The sequence below is a fragment of the Hipposideros armiger genome, unplaced genomic scaffold, assembly GCF_001890085.2.
Source record: "Hipposideros armiger isolate ML-2016 unplaced genomic scaffold, ASM189008v1 scaffold_22, whole genome shotgun sequence".
Lineage (NCBI taxonomy): Eukaryota > Metazoa > Chordata > Mammalia > Chiroptera > Hipposideridae > Hipposideros > Hipposideros armiger.
In genome coordinates this window covers 2,912,342-2,932,984 of record NW_017731372.1, presented here as the reverse complement: position 1 = coordinate 2,932,984, position 20,643 = coordinate 2,912,342, and the positions used below count along the sequence as shown (strand labels likewise).

General features: G+C 37.1%; 1 protein-coding gene across 1 annotated transcript in view; it reads right to left on the bottom strand.

Annotated features, from left to right (window-relative positions):
- HMCN1 (hemicentin 1) overlaps positions 1–20,643 on the bottom strand; it is a 446,768-nt gene that overhangs the window by 319,366 nt on the left and 106,759 nt on the right. The window contains exons 3-4 of the mRNA XM_019635448.1: positions 4,169–4,327; positions 3,120–3,242 (exon numbers count right to left, since the gene is read on the bottom strand). Coding sequence (XP_019490993.1) covers positions 3,120–3,242; positions 4,169–4,327 — 282 coding nt within the window. The remainder of the gene's footprint in view (positions 1–3,119; positions 3,243–4,168; positions 4,328–20,643) is intronic.

The window sequence follows — 20,643 nt, the reverse complement described above, 5'->3', positions numbered from 1 at the left end:
AAAAAAAAACAGGAAGAAAAAAACTTCAAATTAGCTCAAGAAAGAGTTGATATGAAATATACCCCACTAGGTTAGGAAATTGATGAGCTAGGTCAAGAGGGTAAAGCATAATACTCTACAGTTTCTTTTAAAAACAGCAGATGAAAAAAATGCTCTTGAGAAAAATGAAAGGACTCAGCACATGTGTGGCTTCCCATCAGTTCTTGTGTCTATGAAATGTACAACTGTCACTGTAGCATCTAGTGTTCCTAGAATTTATAATGTTTATATAATAGGAGAATTTGGAACGAGAAAGAAAAATGGCTTAATTACATACTAAAGTTTTTGCACATCCAATTTTCATGCCATTCTGCTTTTTGTGAGCAAAACCCTTCCACCGTGGTAGCTTTCTACATGGAACGTATTGGCTTACACAGTTCCAGTAGCCCCTTCACAATATCTTTTCCTTACACAAGAAAAAAGAAACCCCAGACTCTTCCTGGACTCTCCCACCCAAATTCATTTCCTAGCAACAAGTGGCCATCTGGTTTCTAACAAACACACTGGCCCAATTTCCCCACTTCGAAACCAAAATAACAACATTACAAGGATTGTAATAATATTTATTTGGCCCTCATCCTGCACTACACTTTGTGTGGGACATTTTACACACGTTATCTCATTTCATCTTACAAGAACTTTCTGAAATCGATAATTCCATTATCCCCAATTTAGAAAGAAGGAAACTGGGGTTCACAGACACTATGTCACAAAGAAATACAGAATTTTTATCAACTAGGATGCATTTATCTTTAGGTAACTCAATACTGAACTCTAACTGGCTTAAACCAAAAGATCACTTTTTTAATGTGAGGCCAAGTCGTAAGGTGGATTTGAGCGTTGACTTAATCCAAAGGTTTTGGGTTTTCTTAGCTTTTTATTCTTCTTTATATTTGTTTCATCTCAGGCTTGTATGAAGATGCCTACATCAAATCTGGGGTTCGCATCCATGTAGGACAATAGCTAGAACAAGAGTACTTGTCCAAGACATCCTTAGCTAAATTCCCCTTGGGTCTAAATGGCCCAAAGTAGAGGTCATGACCTTTCCTGAACTCATTGGCGAAGGGGATAAAATTGCTATGATTGAGAGATAAATTAAGGCCCATCCCCATTGGCATCAAACTCCAGTTTATAAAAATGGACAATTTTAACAATACTTCTCTCTAGTCCTATTCTGCACAAGCTAAATTTAAAGATCAGAATGTCAGTTGATGATGTGGGAGAGAAACATGATTCACAAGCCAGGGGCTGAAATTCTGTTATGTATCTATATAAAATTTTCTGCAATATACATACATTTTTATAAATTGTAATTCTTCTAAATTATTTGGTAATTATCAAAATTGTTAAAAATTATTAGGACCCCCAAAATTATGCATCATGCTCTTTATTTAGTAAATAAAGTGTGTACTTCTGTATGGCTTATTTTGTCTGTTTAAGGCAATGGTATTTTCAATTTTGTGGAAGTCAATTTCCCTGGGTACAAGGATACAAATGGAGTTACATTCATAGAACATACCATGTTATTTTCTAGCTCTGTGGCCCAACTTTTAATAATAAGTCTATGGTTCTCCCTAACAGTTTCACCTAATTTGTACTGGGAATCTGCATGTTGTGCCTGACTATTCACAAACAAAGTCAAACAGCTGTTCTTTCAAATGCCCTGGGTGCCAGCCATGTGTCTTTTCGCCTCTTCTCTTCTCCGGTACTTTCTGCTGGGAACCACCATGTCCACTGGGCATGACGTCCTCTGCTGGCAACGATGCCCCATCTGTCTGTACTGAACACCACTGTCACTTCCAACTCAAAGGCTCACCACACCCTAAGTGGGTAGTGTCCTGACTGATGCAGGAGAGAATGATGCTCTTCCTAACTCGTGCCCTACTTGATACTGATAATATTGACTGTCCCCCAGGGTCTATCACAATTCCAGGTTAAAAACCATTTCAACCAGTGGCCTCTCCCTCACGAGGGTCAAGCACAGTCTGTGGGGTGGGACAGGAAACTCAGTTCCTGAGAGAGTCCTGTACTCTTCCCCCAACTTTTTCTTCCCAGGCTCCCAAATTCTCATGTGAATGTTTATACAAATGACTGCCAAGGGCTTCCCCCTGTAATTGTCAGGCATTTTTGAATTACGACAGTAGACACAGTATGGACCCAAAGCCACAACCCCCTCTAAGGCTGTTTCTTCCAAGAAAAAAAAAATGTAAGACTAAAGTCATCTTCCAGGTTTATATATTGTCTGTTGATAAAAAATACTTTCCTGGATTGTTTATTCTAGAACTTGCAATGTCCTACTGGTACCATCATGATGTAATAAGAGCTCTTTAGTTATAAGAGGACTACTGAACCATAGCATTAGAGACACAAAGGAGTATATCATGAAATTAACAGAACGTATATAGATACATGAATCCAGTGTGAATTACGGCCACATAAAACCTTATCTTTGTATTGGCATGTTCCTAGAAACTTAAGCGGGAGCCAAGTAAATAGATAAGTGAGGCCAAGGCAAGGTAAGAAAAGAGAGAGAAAAAAGAATCTTGACAGACATATTTCTACCACTTTTAGAAATCCCCAAGATTTTCATAGTATATAAGTTATAGATTTTATTATCATAAAGGTTTTTAGATAACTATGTAGTTACTTAGTTTTTTACTTTTAATCTGAGAGATCAAACTTCTTTAGAATTCTGCTCAATAATTTTCATACATTCTACTTCAGTAAATAGTCAAGCTACATTTTACCCATTCCAAAACCTGTGCATCAGAAACACAAAGTCACCTTACTAAACAACAAGAACTACAAAATTGTTCAAGTCTCACTAAATAAAGATAAACACCTTTATGCTTAAATCTAAATAATTTGTCAGTATAGTATAATACGATCTACAAATTAATACTGGATAAATCTATGCTTCTTCACATTGGTCTAATGACTCTATGGACCTGTGGACAAGGGGAAAAAAATTTTGTTTTTGTTCAAATTGTTTTTGAAATCAAGTCTATCACAATTAGATTGGCCAAGCTGATTTTGCTAAGATAGCTAGAAATAAAGTAGACACACTTGATTCAACTGACCTCATTAACTTGCTTTTTGTCCAGGTGGAACACTTGCCCAGAGCTTGTCGAGGCAATTTCTTCATACACTTTATAGCCAATATGGCTCCTGTCATCACAATCTCCAGTGAGCACAAATACCACCTATGAGTAAAAAGGAAGACAGTTTAAAGGGTTTTCAGAAGTAAATATACATTTATTGATCACCTATTATGTGTTAACATACTACCAGGCATGTAGAACATATATAATACTTACGATAGATATATATCATATAGGAATATATTCCTCCCTATATCCATGCAGTTTGAAAAAGATGTAGAAGTTCCTCTCACTACACAGGTGGTGCTTATTTTGTCACCTTTGAATCAAAGCATGGGCATATGGCTTGCTTTGGTCAGCAGCATTCAGCAACAAGGGTATTCTACCAGTTCAGAGCCTACACTCCAGGCGTTGTGTATTGCCACTGGATCTCCAGCGTTTCTGCCTTGTCCATGTGAAGAACATACCTCAATTAGCCTACTAGTCTCAGACTGTGACGCAAGTCACCCCAGAGATACACCTTCATAAGCCAAACTCAAACTACCTTCAGACATACAAGTAAGCGTAGCTCACTTGTGAGAAATAAATGCTATTGTTTTAAGCTATTGAGAGTCAGAAAGCGTGTTTATGTGGCAATAGCTAACTGATACAATGGGTATTTCTGACTCTGACAAAATTCCACATAGGAGGTGGTATTTCAAACACAGGCCTTTTTGTTAGGTCTACGTGTTTGTTAGTTATAAGGATACAATGGCAACGAGCACCTTCATTAAACCCCAATCATTTCTTCTCTGTATTAAAAAACAAGAAACTCACATGCTATGTACAAATATTGTACATCCATGTAACATGTTTAAATGAAATGACACACACATATTGGGGTACACATCTATGGATCAATAGTTGTAATTATTGACATTTGCCACTCATAGTATAGTCACAGAGCAGAGACAACCTCTCATATGTGGTACTCCTGGCAGCTGTGTGCAGGTGGGACATCTGGGGGGGCAGGGCTGATTCCTACTCACTTGTGATTGTTTCTGCTGGATCAGCTGCAGCACCTCATGCGTGAGCCGATAGTCCTTGGACCTTGCGTCAGTGAAAACATAGATGAAAGAACCAGGAAGAGAAATTTCCAAGGCAATTTTTATAGCTCCAATACTCATTTCTGGACAATCTCCACCACCCTGTTGAGGAGAAGTGAGAAAAACAAAATGCAATTATTTCATCAGCAGGAGAATAAAGAAATAGGTTAGCTATGAAAGTTCGCTTTGGGAGCTCTAGAACTGAGCAAATTCTCTTTACTTTTATTTTCTGTCAGCTTGCCACTGGATTAACCACTTTGGTATAAGGAGATGGAAAAGATGTGAAGATGGAAAAACCTGTACTTCTGAATAAATTATAAATTCACCCAAAATATACAAAATAAAAATTGTTACATATATATATTTAGTTAATTAGATGTTGATTCACTTTACCATTCTCTTACATGATTGTGTCATACATCTCCTCTTTTTGTATCTCTTCTTACTCTCATTTGATGACCTGGCTTCTACTGTACTAAGAAAATGGAAACAACCAGAAAAGAACTTTCATGATACCTATTAACCTATCTGCAATAGCACCCACGTGCCCTGCCTTTGGAATGAAGGAATCATTTGTGCTCATAACTAAGGCTAAACAATCATCTGAGTCTCGTCAAGGACATGGCTTCTGTGGCTGTCCCTTCTCTCTACTCTGTCACCAAGTGTTCCCTCTTTACTGGATCATTCCTCCCAGCAAACAAACATATGGGGTACATCCCCCATACCCCAAGTTTTTGCTCAGATGTTACCTATCAGAGAAGCCTTCCATGACAACCTTTTATAGAATGCACCTTGTGTCACTCTTTTCACTCTGCTTCATTTTTCCTACTAACACATGATCTCTGAGTTTTATTTTCTATTTGAATGGGCTCAACATAGGAGGTGTATACATTCAAACAACAGACATTCAAACAATATGGTGAATGTTTAAATAAAAAAATTTATTACAGTAAAAGACACATTGCCATTAATCCCCCTCAAAATACTCCTCCTCACTTCGAACACTCTTATACCATCACTCTTGCCACTTTCTGAAGCAGTTCTGGAAGTCCTCTTTCAGGAAGGTCTTTAGTTGCACTGTCATGGCTGCCTTGATGTTCTGAATCATTTGACTTCGGGGAAGAGCCAGAAATCACACGGTGCTAGATCCAGTGAATAAGGTGGATGAGGACACACGGTAATGTTTTTATCTGACAGAAATTGCCATACCAGAAGCAACATGTGACATGAAGCATTGTCATGATGGAGGATGAAGTAAAGAGACTCAGGAAAGAGGACTTCCAGAACTGCTTCCGAAAGGGGCAAGAATGATGGGATAAGTGTGTTCGAAGCGAGGTGGAGTATTTTGAGGGGGATTAATGGCAATGTATCTGTTACTGTACTAAATTTTTTTATTTAAACATTCATTATAGTTTTTTATCACACCTCATATTTTTCTTAAAAAAAATAATCCTCACTCTAAGAGGAGTTCTTGTCATATTTATTTCCTTCAAAAATAGATGGTGAGAATGGTGAATGGATTAGGAAGTACAAATTGTTAATATTCACAGGGATGTGAAGTATACTATGAGAAATATAGTCAATAATATTGTAAAAACTATGTATAGTATCAGATGCATACTAGACTTATTGGGGGGATCACTTCATAAATTATACAAATGTCTAAGCACTCTACTATACACCTAAAACTAATATAAAATAATATTGAATGTCAGCTATAATTTAAAAATATATAGTCATGGAATGTAAAGTCCAGTATAGGGAATATCGTCAATGGTATTGTAATAGCTATGTACGGTGTCAGATGGATGGTAGACTTGGGGTTATCTCTTCATGAGGTATATAAATATCTAATCACTATGTTGTTTTGTACATCTAAAACCAATAATAAAAAGTAGATGGATTTATAGATAAAATTATAAGCATGTTATATTTACAGTTTTATGTATTATATTTTAAATTGAGGATTATACCTTGCTTATGGTTCATGTCATCGAAGTTCTTCAAAATCACAGGTTTTAGTGATGTTTAGTGCATAATATTCTATAATGCCCACATCCTATAATTTAGTTAACCATTTCTCTACTGTTGAACATTAATGTTTTTACAACTTCTCTATTATAAATATACAAATAGAAATCTATTATAAATACATATATTATTTATATATAATTTATATATAATATATATAATTTATATATAAGTATGTATATATTTATATTATATATAATATAATGTAATGCAATATAATATAATGTAATAATCAATAAATGTCAATAACTGCAGGGCCAAGGGAATGGTATTTCAACTAATCTGTTTTGAGCAATTAATAACTACCCTTGCTAGGGTAGGCATACAAAAATGAATAAACCAAAGTATCTTGTCCTTACTGAGCTCATAGTCTAGAAAAGACAATCAAATAAAAAGCAAAGCAGCTACAGATCACAGGGGCCCTTGTGAGTCTACAGTCGACCAGGATCCAATATGTAAGAGCTCTTCCTCAAAAAGAATGTAATTATTCAATGAAAGGGATAAGGTTTTATATTTAACCTCCAGGAATTCTGTTTGATTCTCCTGTTGGGTTTTTTTCTCCAGACTCTAAATGCCTCAGGTTCTGATACAGATGTCTTGAGCATCATAGATCTAATCAGGGTCATAAGAACCAAGCACGAGGGTTGTTTATACTGTGACCTGGATGAACTGAAGAGTCTTTTCTTGCACTGGATCTCATGCAAAACGTCTAGCCATTGAGTCCCATTTGTTAAGTGAGTTGGAAGAGAGCACCAACTGTCATTAAATGCTTCTAAAATTGGGACACCCATTAAATATTATGTCACTTTCTTACTAGTGGGGAGCTGGACATTGCAGTAGCCTGATCTTCACGTTTGAGAAGATAACAGATAGAGACTCCCAGAAATTTTACTGATTTAGCAGTCCCTTCTATTTTTGCAGGGTTTATCACTATTATTTATGTGCATTTACATGGCATTTAGTGTAACAGATAATACTGCTCTCAAAAAATGTGTACACTTGTATCCTCAGGCTGTACTTATCTCCCACATTCCAATCTCCCACTTTTAACTGCTTGTTAAACATCTATACTCCTAAATGTTTTAATGGGTCTCTACAATTCATCTAAAACAGAAATCATTATACTTGCTCCCAAATATGTCTTCTATATTTTTGTTAACGGTACTATCTACCTACACATTCAAGTTCAAAACCTGAGTCGTCTTTGACTCCTCCCTCTTCCTTCACTTAATCAGTGGTCAAACTACATTCCTTCTACTTCTCATGAATCTGTGCCCTCCTTTCCTCTTTACCTCCTATAATTCGCTCTTCATATCATTAAATTTATTGCAAGTATAGTCTCCTATCTCATCTCCTGCTCTTCCTCCCACCACACTTTGTGTAAAGAGCTGTCTATATCATGTCCCTCCTTAAAATCCTCCACTAGCTACTCGTGTTGGATCACATTATCTTCCTAGTTTCCTATCTCCCGCTGCCCCCTCTTCATAGGTGGTTTCCTTTAAGCTGAGACCAATTACTGTTTTTTGAATTGGATCCCTTGCTTCACACTTCAATGCCTTCGGTACTTTCATTCAAGTGATCTTTCTACTCTTCCATCTCCACCATCAAACTCTCTTCACCAGTGTATACATGTCTAAATTCTCCCATTTTCTATAAGCTCTTTGATAGCAGGAACTGGGCTTTGCTGAGTCCTTCAGTCCTCAGTTCATTGCATTTGCTGGCATATGGTAATCGCTGAGTAAATATTTGTCAAATTGAACTATTTTCCTTCCAAGGTTGAGATAATGTACCTTCCTCTCTTTAAAACTTTGTCTTTTCTTCCAATCAGATGCACTGCCTTACTTTTCAGATGGAGTCTAATATGCTTAACTCTTTAGTGACATAACATATTTTCCTTTGCAAAATAGTTATTTGGGGGGGGGGGGTTATCATGTGCAACAAATGCCCTTGAATGAGTATTTGTGTGCTAGGAAAGTCGGAAATAGCTACTGAGCACATTAGGAACTTTAGTATTTTGGATAGGAATAATTTTTACTTGTAGCCAACTTGGCATATCTGTTATGAATCTTCCGGAATTCTCAGCTCAAAAAATTTAGACTCCTTTTGTATTTTCAGAAGCTTAAACAACAAACAACAAAGGAAAACATTCCTCAACTGTGCTTGACATTGTGAATCTGAGTGTGAATCACAGTATAACCTATCCACTCCACAGGCATTTCTTGAATGGCCAAGTACACAATACAGCTCCCTGGTGGTATAACTCTGAGGAGAAATCAATTGCCTTTTGCTAATTGTCATCTACTTTCAAGAGGCTAGGAGAAGTTTATTGTCTATGGGCAAAAATCAGAACAGCTAAGAAATCTCCCTGTCTGATACTTGAGTTTGAGACCCATGCTAGGAATGGCAAGAGTGATAAATATTGTTCAGTTATTGAGTGAAGGACATACTCTGAGTCAACTGACTTGTGTTCAAGTGTACTCTAAGTAGGCCTAGGGATGGATGCCTTATTTGATCCCTAAACATTACCCATGAGTCGACTCTAGAGACCACTAGAACCCGTGAAAGTGACTCCAAGCTAATTCTTCCCATTGAGACCCCTCCATGACCTCCAGCTCATCCTAAAACTTGAATGTAGCCCTGAAAAAAAAACATGTGTTGAAATAGGACCTGTAAGCCTTTAATTATTTTTTTTCACCCTATATATTTGAACAGAACAGTTTAAAACCACATATTAATAAAACCAGTAGAGTCAATATTTGCGTTAAATATTGGAACCGCCTTCTCCTGAAAAAGCACCTTCGCGAAACACTGAGCCTCATAAATGTGATGCTTAATATTAGTCAATACCCAAAGGAAAGAGAGAGTTGGCAGACATAGCTGTAACTCTACAGAAAATTTCACAGATATAATTGCAACTGAAAAGTCTTCCTTTTAGTTCTTGTACTTTTTTATATCTTACTCTCCAAAACAAACTCGTTGACTTCAAAGGAGGAACTGACATAAAGTCTCAAAGTAGCCATAACATCGGAGAATGTCAAATCAAAAGGAAACATTCTGACCCACATATGTCAGAAGCCCATTATGGATGTGCTTATACATCCCTTAGGAGTGATTTGCGTAGTTTAGTTAATTTTTTCCTGCTGTGGAAGTCAGTGTATCCTTTACAATAAAAATGATTATTCTGCCCTGAATTTCATATTTGTATACACAGGTTTTATTGCAATCACATTGATTACATATTAATTATAGGCTGTCCTCAGGAATAAAACTTTTCTCTTCCCAAAATAGTACATTATCTTTAAATAATTACCTTTCTGCTTATGGTAGTTTAGTGGTTATCTAAGAATTAAATGGAAATGTTAACTAGTAACTCATATCATAGTGAAACTATTTATCCATCTCATTGTGGATGTAGGTTCCTGAAAAGAAAAATGTTTCTTTTTCTAAAAGAAGTTAACATTTAATATTATATTCTTATAAGAGCTCCCTATCTGATACTTGAGTTTGATTTTCTAATCATTTAAATTTGTAAATAACCAAGGAAATTATTTATAAAAGGAACACTTTAGATACTAGCCTCGTGTGGCTTACTGAGCACTTGATATATGGCTAGTGAAACTGAGGAACTGAATATTTTATTTTACTTCAATTAATTGAAATTTAAATAAAAAAACTAAAGAAGTACTATTTTTTTATACTGACAACATGTTGAAATTATAATATTTTGGATATAATGGGTTAAACAGATTATTGAAATTAATTTCAACTGTTTTTTTAAAATTACATATGTGGGTCCCATGATATTTTTGTTGGACAGCACTGTTTGAGAATGATACATTTGGTTTAGTTACGAAGGCTTCCTTGTAGACTGTTATGCATAAGGTTGTTGCTGTGATCTAAAAGTCTTTCATGAACTTTGTTTCCTGGCAGAAGTTATTAGAAATAAAATTCATATGACTTTAATTTACTAAGGGTTAGGAACCAAGCTACAGTCTACTCCAAAAATCTATAAATTATTGACTTTGTTGAAATCTATATACACAAAGTTTATAAACAAAGTTTACATTTGTCCATAAATTATAAATTTATCTTGTCAGAGACTCTAAAAGCAGAGGAAGAAAGATTCTCATTCTTTTGGATGCCAACAGAATATTGTAGCATTTGCTGAGCTGTATTATAATTGATCTGTTTCCTCCCACAAGATCTTTGTTCCTTGAGGAACTTTGCAAGTGTTCCATTTGTTGTTTGATGAATGAATGGATAAGTGAATGAACAGTGAGTAAATGGGTGAATGAGATTGTGCAAAGTAACCTCGACACAGTCTAAGCACACCACACTTGCTGTATTCTACCTGAATTTTACTCAAGCCTAGCGTAGCCCATATCATTTCCAGTCATATGATCCCAGAGGTAAGTTGCCTAAAAGTACAAGTTCCAAAAGTTGCCCTTTAACCAAACACCACACACACACACACACACACACACACACTAGGGGTGCCAAAAAACTGTATACACATTTTAAGAGATGGTATATATGCTCAAGCAGTAGTACGCTATAATCAGAAGTGTTTGGATGCTGATGGTAGCCACTTTGAGCACCTCTTGTAATTGCAGAAGTCAAACGTGACTTGTATTCATCTTTTGTTATCAGTATATATTGACTATTACAATTAATACAGTTTTTTCCTTTCTTAAAATGTGTATACATTTTTTGGCACCGTGTGTGTGTGTGTATTCTTACATATATATATATTCTTATATAACTCCCTCCATCTCTCATCTATCTCTTCTCTCCCTCTCCCTCTCTTGTGGTATGCAGACAGGTTGAATATTTAACAAAAGAAACAACATGGCTATGTAAGTTTATCCCCCAAACCCACATAAATCTGCACACATACATGAAAATAGAAGGCGTGAAGGAGATGAAGGCATAATGCATTGAGTTGAATAATTCCCTAAAAGTATATAAGAAGGGCCTGACTTTGTTCACTTTGTGTTTTAATTTGAACTCTAAAATATAACTAATTTGCATCAGTAGGCACATTCTTGCTCAGGATATTCATTTCATCTTTGTAATTCAACTGATGGCTACAATTCACTAAGCTGCAAAAGACACTTCAGATAGACAAAAAACGTACATTGAAAAGTAAGAAGCCTGTGACCTTTCACAGTAAGTGGGGCTCCTGGAATTAAAGAGAAAGAAAAAGAATCTGTAACCTCAGAGTTACAGTGATAATTATATTCAAAAGATAAATTCCTGGAAAGAAGATTCAATAAGAACGAGCAGAAATCCTATCACTCTAGAGAGTAATAAAACAGATTAGCATACTGTCTTTTCTTAAATACAAGACAGTGTGGCAGTGGCACTGGAATAAACTGAACCATTAAACCCCGAGAGGAGTTAATTAGCTCCATGTCTAAACCTAATGGGGAAATGGTCATTCAACTAGGGACCAGACCAGAGAACCAGGGAGGCGATTCTGAGAGCAGATCCTTGTCTAAGCCTTGTTATTTCTCTTCCAGTCCACCCATTTCAATTTTTCCATTCTCATAGTCACTTTTCACTGAACCACCATTTATACCAGTTGTTTACCAGGTATGCCTAACTCAAAGCAATCAAAACAATGAAACTCTTTTGGTAGATTCATGCTGGAGTTGAAAGAATTCTTATTGGCATTACGATACTTAACCCTAATTCTAACATGAGTACAACCTACTAAGCCCAGTTTCAAAGTCAGGCTGTATTCCTTTCACATGGAACACCCATTGCTTGAAATGTCTTATTTGCATAATTTGCTCTTTACCTATAAAATTTAAGAGTGAAACTCCGCTGCAAACTGAACAAAAGTTTACAACCCTCAGTTCTCATTCTTAAAATACAGCTGTACACCTCAATGACCAAGAAAACAGAATGGACACATGGAAACCATTAAGTTACATTGAATCTAATTTAAAGTTGGGTCCAAGCAAGTATAAAATAAATCAGAACGACTGGAGGATTCTATAGTCAGTGACATGTGCTGGGCTTCATCACTTGTAGAAAATATGGAAGGGATATACTGAAGAGATAATCAAGGTATTTCAGAGTCCAAACTTCAAATCTCCATAACAAAATGAAAGAAAATGTTGGCTCCCAGGCAGTCCACCACACAGTCCTTCACTAGTTTGAAGAAAGCTTCATAATTCACAGGAATTATAATGGACCATGACCCTTTGATGAGAGAAATGGCATGGAGGCAACCAAATCTAAGAAAAGCACTGCCCTGCAACTAATATAATACTGCATGTGAATGGTAATTGAAAAATAAAATTTTAAAATATTAACCAAAAAACACTGCCATATAGCTTCTAGTAATCAGAAGACACGAGGAAGGATGCAAGGTTAACTGTAGGCCAACAAGGGAAGTAGCTCTTCCTTTCTTTACCTCTTAGAGAATTCCTGCCTCTCTCCTGCAAGGATTCTGTACACCTTTTCATGGTGACCTTATCTTTTTCCATCAAATTGAGACATTGCCTTAGTCCGTGGTTGGGATAGATTCTTCGTCTCTTCTAACTGATGCTCCCTGTTTCCTCAGGGAGAATGAGCCAGAAGGGGAGAGAGGCATAAGGGAAGGGGGCCCTTCTAGCCAGCCATCATTCGCTTATTCAAAGAGCGAGCATTCAGCCTGCTCGGACCTCCTTGGGATGGGCTGCCTTTCTCCCTGCCTTCCCTCCGCTATGACCCTTTTCTCTTTCCTTGGTACTAATCAACCTGCCCACTAAACTCTCTCTCCTCCTTTCTCTTCCAACACTCACTTTTGGATTTTACATGTTATTCCAGCACATTCAGTATTACCTTTGTTCCTGAGTGGTGAAGGAGATGGTTGTGTTTCTTTTTATTTAATGTGTTAAAATATAGATTTATATTGCTTATGTTATTTTAGGTCTTGACCAAAAATGATCAATTCAATGCATTTTTTTAGTAATAAAATCATTATAATTTATAAATATCACTATAGGGAAGTTTGACATAGACAAATGTTATGGTTTGGGTTTTTTTGTTGTTTTTTTGTTGTTTTTTTGTTTTGGGGTTGTTGTTTTTTTAGAGCTAATAGTCATTAAACAGAATTGGTGAATTAAGATCTAGATAGAGCACCTCAGAAGAGGAGACTACATATATAGAGAGGGTTAGATAAATGAGGATTTTTTTTAAAAATCAACATGTGTTTGTCTTGTTCCTTTGTTGCTTTCAGTACAGATAATAGTTTAGTAGTTACCAGAGGGTAAGGGGGAAGGGGGTGGTAGATGAGGGTAAACAAGATCAAATATATGGTGATGACAGGAGAATTGACTCTGGATGGTGAGCACATAATGTGATATATAGATGATGTATTACAGAATTGTACACTTGAAACCTGTGTAACTTTATTAATCATTGTCACCCCAATAAACTAATTTTAAAAAATCAACATGGATATAGAAGGATGGAGACCTGGTTTAAAGTTTATATGAGGAAACCTGAGGGAATTCGGACCAGTGTTCAATAATGTGATTTGCCTCTCAAAGAAGCCCAGAGCAGCCCCGAACATCACCAGAGGCTCCCAGGCATCACTCCAGAGGAGACCCCCAAGTATCATCTGGAGACAAAGGCCAGTGCTATCGAATCTCTAACTGTCTTAGTTCATGTCTGAGGTATTGATAGGTTTCTCAAAGGAATTCAAATATCTGATGGGGTAACTGGACAAATAATACACAAAGTCAATACTAATACCAAGACATCGCAATTCTTCTTGAGACTTTTTCAAGGCCTAAGAATAAAAAAGATAGCTTCATGAGAACCACTTCTGATCAATTTGGATGGGGAAAAAACTCTTTAATTTCCTTTACATCCATTTTGCTGAAGGTGAGGTTTATAGTTTTCTCTAGGGGTCCTGGCTTTAGATCAAGAGACACTCTCCCAAGGCAAACATTTTGATCTCCATCCTTTCCATCACCGAAAAACTGACAAAATCAGATGCAGTACTTATTTTGGAGAATAGAGCAAGCCCTCGGTTGGTTAAGTAGCATACACGGGGTGAATCTGGGCATTATAGGTCAGTGGATTCCTCTTGTTGAATGTTATTTTGTCACATGTAGCTCCAATATTTACTCTGCAATGACTCATGTATTTACCTTAAGAATATTCTCATGCATGCACACTTTAAAAAGAAAATCAAGAAATCTGCCATCATAATCCACACCCACCCCAGTTGAAAGAGCAATTCAACTGTCATAATACCTTTTCTATACTCTTTGTCCTTTGAAGTGCACACAAAAGATCATAAAGAAATGAGCCAGCTATTTGCTTCTGCACAGGGTACCAGGATGGATGGCCAGAAAAGGGCCAGGCCCCTCATTGTCCTCTGCTCACTCATCTCTGGCCCCATCCTTCAACCCCTGAAGAGATAGGAGAGTTCGGCCCTCAAAGAATTCATTACTCTGACAGAAAAGTCTGACCAAAGTTTTAATTCTAAGAATAAAAATAATCAAAAGACCACCCACATAGATAACTATAGTATAAACACTACTTTTCTATCTCTTAAAATGCACCTTGTTCATGTGTCTTTGCAAGGTGTCTGAGGTCACACTTAAACAGGCTGACCACCTAAGTATCGAGAACACATGCTGAGCAAACGGAGTATTTTTTTTTTTAGATGAGCCACCCTGCCACCTGTTGGCAGCTCACTGGCAGCTCAGCTCGGGCCAGGAATTGAACTTGTGACCCTGTTGCTCAGAGCTCTCAATCTTGAGTGAGCTCTTAGCCAACTGAGCCACTTGGCCGGCCCCAAAAGGAGTACTTTCTAATTTATAATTAACTTTTTCATTTGCTCCTTGGTAACTTTAAGCAAGCCTTTCCTGAAAGTGATCATCAGAGGTAAAAGTGGAAGTCAAAATCTTTAAGGCAAAAGTTCATTTCATGGAAAATGAGATCTGCCCTTGACCTACTAATGTCTTTACTCCTCTACTTTCCTACGTTGAAGTAAAATACAAAGAGAAATTATATACATAAATGTTCGCTTGATGAGATTAGTAAAGTTACTTAAACTAATATTTAGAAGGAAAATAGCAGAGTGATAAAAGGGCTATCCCTCCAGCTTTGAGACTAGTCTTGCTACTTGTCAGTATGCTGAACTGAGTAACACATATTACCCAATGTCTCAAAGCTTGAGTGTCCACATGTGTAAAGAGCAACATTAATATTTCTGTGGGTTTGAAATGAGAGAATGACTTAAAAATATTCACATAATCTATTATGAGGTACATGTGCCATACCTGCTGCTCATTTATGGTATAATTGTTTGGTATTTATTTCCCTAAAAAAGAACTGTGAGTACTAGAGGTAGGAGGAGGGGGACTAGTATAATAGTTGACATTTATCGAGCCCTTACTTTGGGCCACACACTGGTTCTGATGTCCTTGAAGCTTTTGCATGTATTATGAGTTACACTTATTGGACTCTTTATCTCACTTTCTCCCCTAAATTAAATACATGCATTTCCTCCTCTAACACAGACACAGACACACACACACACACACACACACACACACACACACCGGGGATGCAAAAAAAAATGTACACAAGTGGACACTTTGGTCAATGTTGCCCAAGCAGTGGTTCACCATAATGAGAAGTGTCTGGATGCTGATGGTCACCACTTTGAGCACCTCTTGTAGTTGCAGAAGTCAAATGTGACTTGTATTCATCTTTTGTTATCGACATATATTATTACAATTTTAATGCAGTTTTCCTTTCCTAAAATGTGTATACATTTTTTGGCACCATATATATGCATGTAAGTCAAATGTATATTGTCAAACGCATATTAAGAAAACCTCAATGGAAATAAAAACTGCTTTCTTAAGTTGAACAATGTCCAACACCAAAAATGAAAATCTCATCTTTTATAGATCTCTATTACATATGTATCTATGCTAACATATAATGCCTTCCCTTTTCTTTTTTTTTAGTCAAATTTTTTTCCTCTCTGCATTAACTTCTTTTGGTGATACATCAGTTTGATTTTAAATTCATATAGAAGACTTCTCTCTAAATCCAGAAATAAAAAGCACGCTTTTGCATAGCAGCATGATTTAGAATACTAGGATCAGATAAAATATATACCAAACTGGCATCAGAAACTGTTCTTCTAAAATCAGTATTATCTTGTCCTCATCTTGTCACCAGTCTTGATCTAACTGGTCATGGTTTTTCATATTCTCCTTTGGCCATTAATTCTAACATCTACTGTTCATATATTACAGCAAAACATTTTCTCCTTAACCTCAGCCTGCTGCAGTTTGTATATTTATTCTTCTGTTTCTGTTTAAGAAACACAATAATTAGACCTGATCTTTATCTTCTTTCATAACATTGACCTGTTGCTATGTGACGATGCTGTTCTACATATTTTTTACTCTTATTTCGCTTCATTAGGTCAGTTTTATTAAGAGACTTCACAAAGGTAAATTAAATTATGTGTGAAGCTTTTTCAGTGTGGGGGGGGGTCAATGATTGATAGAAAAGACTTATAATTCCACAATTGTAGAAATATCCTTTTTTAAGTGTCAAATGTTTGATTAGTACGCTTTTTGTTCTTTAAAACATTTAGATACAAGGCTCGAAAGCATATCACTACCAACACCATTTTCTAAAAATCAACAAGCTTTATAGTTTCTTACAAAGGTCGTAACCTGAGGTAGGGCTTTGCACTGCATATTTACAAGGATATTAATTCGCAAAGCTCTGTGTGATTTGAATACCACTTGCTGTCATTTTTCTTCCCTTCTTTTCCCCAGAGAGAAAGCTCAGTTGCTTTTCAAGTTACTTATCTGTATGCCAGAAGAAAGAGGATAAAGCAAAATAAAATTAATGTTATAAATTTAATGATTTAAGCTTAGCCATTTTTTTGCTAAGTTTTTCTTGGAAATTTTAAAATTTCTTTTCCTCCAGTTAATCCCACGTTTCTATAAGAAAAATAGCTGAGCCTAGTGAAATGTTAATGGGTGATTATTTAATTTACTTCAAACTGAATTTACTTTTCTGGTTTTCAAAACGATTACAAATGCAAAAGGAATATCTTTAAAGTTTTTCTTTGTAAAAAGCCCGAGTTATTTGTAATAGGACAGCAATTCTTTTTGCTCCTGATATCAGTGATTTGGGGGGAATTATTTAAAATGGTAGAAGGAGAGAACAGAAAAAGGTTCTGGAAATCACACACAGCACAACTTTAGTATTGCGTACTAAAATTTGATGAAATTTGTGAAGTTTAGTTTCTCAGACTGGTTTATGAAATAATAAAATATTCTCTAAGCAAACAGTGAAGAGAAAATAAAATATATTCTTTAGCATAGAAGTGGTGATGCCGCCCAGAGTCTTCTCATAGTTGACACTGACTTAATGAAATGTTTTGCCGTTGATTTTAAAAAGAATAATTCACTAGAAACTTTGAAAGTAAAAATACCTCCTCAATGCCTCTAACAGTGCCCAGTGTTGAATGAAGGGAAAAAGTAAATATTGGTTTCTTCCCTGGCTGGTTGTTCTAATTAAGCATTCTATTGGCTCCCAAGACAACGCAAAAAATGCATCTATAAGATACAGCCAGTCCACAGGAAAGCTCCAGAGAAATGGATGGACACCGCCTTTCATTCCACAGCAGACAGAAAGTAAGATTATTTTCTTGAACAGAGTTATGATATGAGCTGCAGAGTGTCTGTATCAGGTTCAATTTCAGAAGCTGGGGCGAGGGGGGAGGATGGTGCTCAGGGGAGGGACCCAATGGAGTAAGAGTCAGGCATCACAGCCTTCACTCTAGAGATAAATGAAGCAAGGAGGATGGGCACTCCCTGAAAATTCTTCAGAACAAAAGAAAGGGAGAGGCAGGAAATCAGGAAGTGTCAGTGCCAGGTCTCATTGAGAATATAGGTATTTTCATTCTGGCCAGATATCCAAGAATGTAGCCCAGCTGTACTGTTGCAGAGAAAAAAAAATGTATACAGTAAATCCCTTCCTAATATTCTATCAGCTAAGAATCTCCATACGTGGCGCTTCTGAATCTCTGTAATAAAAATTAATCACTAGGTTTTTAAGGTATCTTTTGTACCATCAAGTAAAGGCACCCTCATATGACAGTCATTTCTTCAACAGCTATTTAAGCTCACTCTACTGAAGACATTAATTCATTCCACAGGTCCATGAGACGCTCAATGATAGGTACAAGACTGTTGCCTCAAGAGCTCATGGTACAATAGGGGAACATAAAAATTTAAACAATCAGGGCAATAAAATTTCTAATTCCTGCAATTCATGTAGAGGAAATTTTTATATGAAGATTTTTTCAGAGAATCTGGACATCCAAAGTGGCAAAGAATTGGCTATACTGAGAAACAGAAAAATAAATTATAAATAAGTATCAAGGTAATGACTGAAAAAGAATAATGTGGTGTAAGAGAAAGGAAATGGAAGATTATTGATAGAGATGATTATCAGAAGAAATTTAGTAAAAGAGAAAAACAGCCAAGGGATGCCCATATAAAACCTATAGATATTTGGATACTTATGAAATATAATTCAATTGAGTATATAGTTTTAAAAATAGAGACATGTAGGATAAAAGAATAATGACTGAATACATATTTGGAATACTGAACTTTGGGTTTTCACCATATGCCCCAATTATGCTCAAACCAGATACAGTTCTAAATCGGGTCATTCATCCAACAGTGAAACCAAGGTATTAAACCTCAAAATCTAATTTGGACTCTCTTAATTTGTACATAGTGGTATATTCATTCATTTTTCCTTTCATTCATCAAAAAATGAGCATGCTCTATATGCCAGGCATTTTACCAGGGTATTCCATGACGAGCTAAGTCAGATAGACATGGTCCTTCCACTGCTTTGTGATGAAGAGAGGTAATGAGATTATGACCAAGCTTTGAGGATAGGGCAGGATTCTCTGAGGAACTGATATTCCAGATGAAACTTGGAATATAGAATTTTAAACTAGGTTAGGGGAGCATGGAATTGAGGGCAGGATGATGGACAGGAAATTCCTATGCAAGGAGAAGAGCACATGCAAAAGCTCTGTGGGGAGACTGGTTAGGACACAGATATGGGGAAAAGAGGGTGTTCTATGCAAGGCCCCAAGGCAAAGCAGAGAGCCTAGGGAGACTGAGGCACTAGATAGGGCTGAAAGGCAGATAGGCCTCAGGTCACTCAGAACCTTGGGAAGAATTTGATGAGGTGAGGGTAGGAGATGCGAGGACAGAGTATGGGAAAAATTGTTCAGAGATGTACTTGGAGATAATTTTGTCTGCAGAGTAGAGAAAGGCTGGAAAACAAAAGCAAGAGTAAACACAGGAAAATCACTTAGACGCTTTTTGCATTCATTTCGACTAAAGCTACAGGAATTGGGAGTAGGGTGGTGCCAGTAGAAATGGAGAGAATTCCATTGATATAAAAGTATTCAGAAAGTTGAAAATGAAGACTTGATATGGGGATGGGAAAGGAGAGATGTCTTAAAAAGGACTCAGATTTTTGGTAGTATAACTAAATATTGTAACTATCATTAATGAAATTAACAAAGAGACGACAAAGAGCAAGGGTTGGGGGCCAAGTTTGGGGCAGTGGAAAGGGAACATTTGTGAGTTCATTTTAGAGGGCCACCGTGACATCCAAGAGACTGGCATAAGGGTCTGCTTCTCAAAGCAGAAGTCTAGGTTAGAAACATATTTATATGGGTATGGAGGATTTTGCCTAAAGAGAGAATATAAGGTACGAGAAAAAATGGGGCCAGTTCCAAAACCTTCAGAAACCCCAATATTTGATGTCCAAGTAAAGGGAAATGAGCCACCTAGGAAGCGGAGGAAAAGTGGAAAGAAAAATGAGAGAGTGGTTAAGGAAAGAGAAGGTCTCAAGAAGGACAGAGAGGTCAGTATTATCAAAGACTGCCTAGGGCCAGCCAAGTGGCTCAGTTGGTTAAGAGTTAGCTTAAGAGCGCGAGCTCTGAGCAACAGGGCCACCAGTTCGATTCCCACATGGGCCAGTGACGCTGTGCCCGAGCTGAGCTGCCAATGGGTGGCAGGATGGCTCAGCTGGTGAGAGCACGTGCTCCTAACAACAAGGCTGCCTGTTCGATGGTGGGCTATCCGCCCGCCCGCAACTAAGACTGAACTTGGCACCTTGAGCTGAGCAGCCACCCAAATGGCTCAGTGGATACAGCATGCGCTCTTAACAACAAGGCTGCAGGTTCGACTCCCACATGGGATAGTGGCTACGCCCACCTGCAACTAAGATTATAACACAGCACACCTTGAGCTTTGAGGCCACGAGTTGCCGATGGGCAGCCAGATGGCAACTGGCGCCCTCCA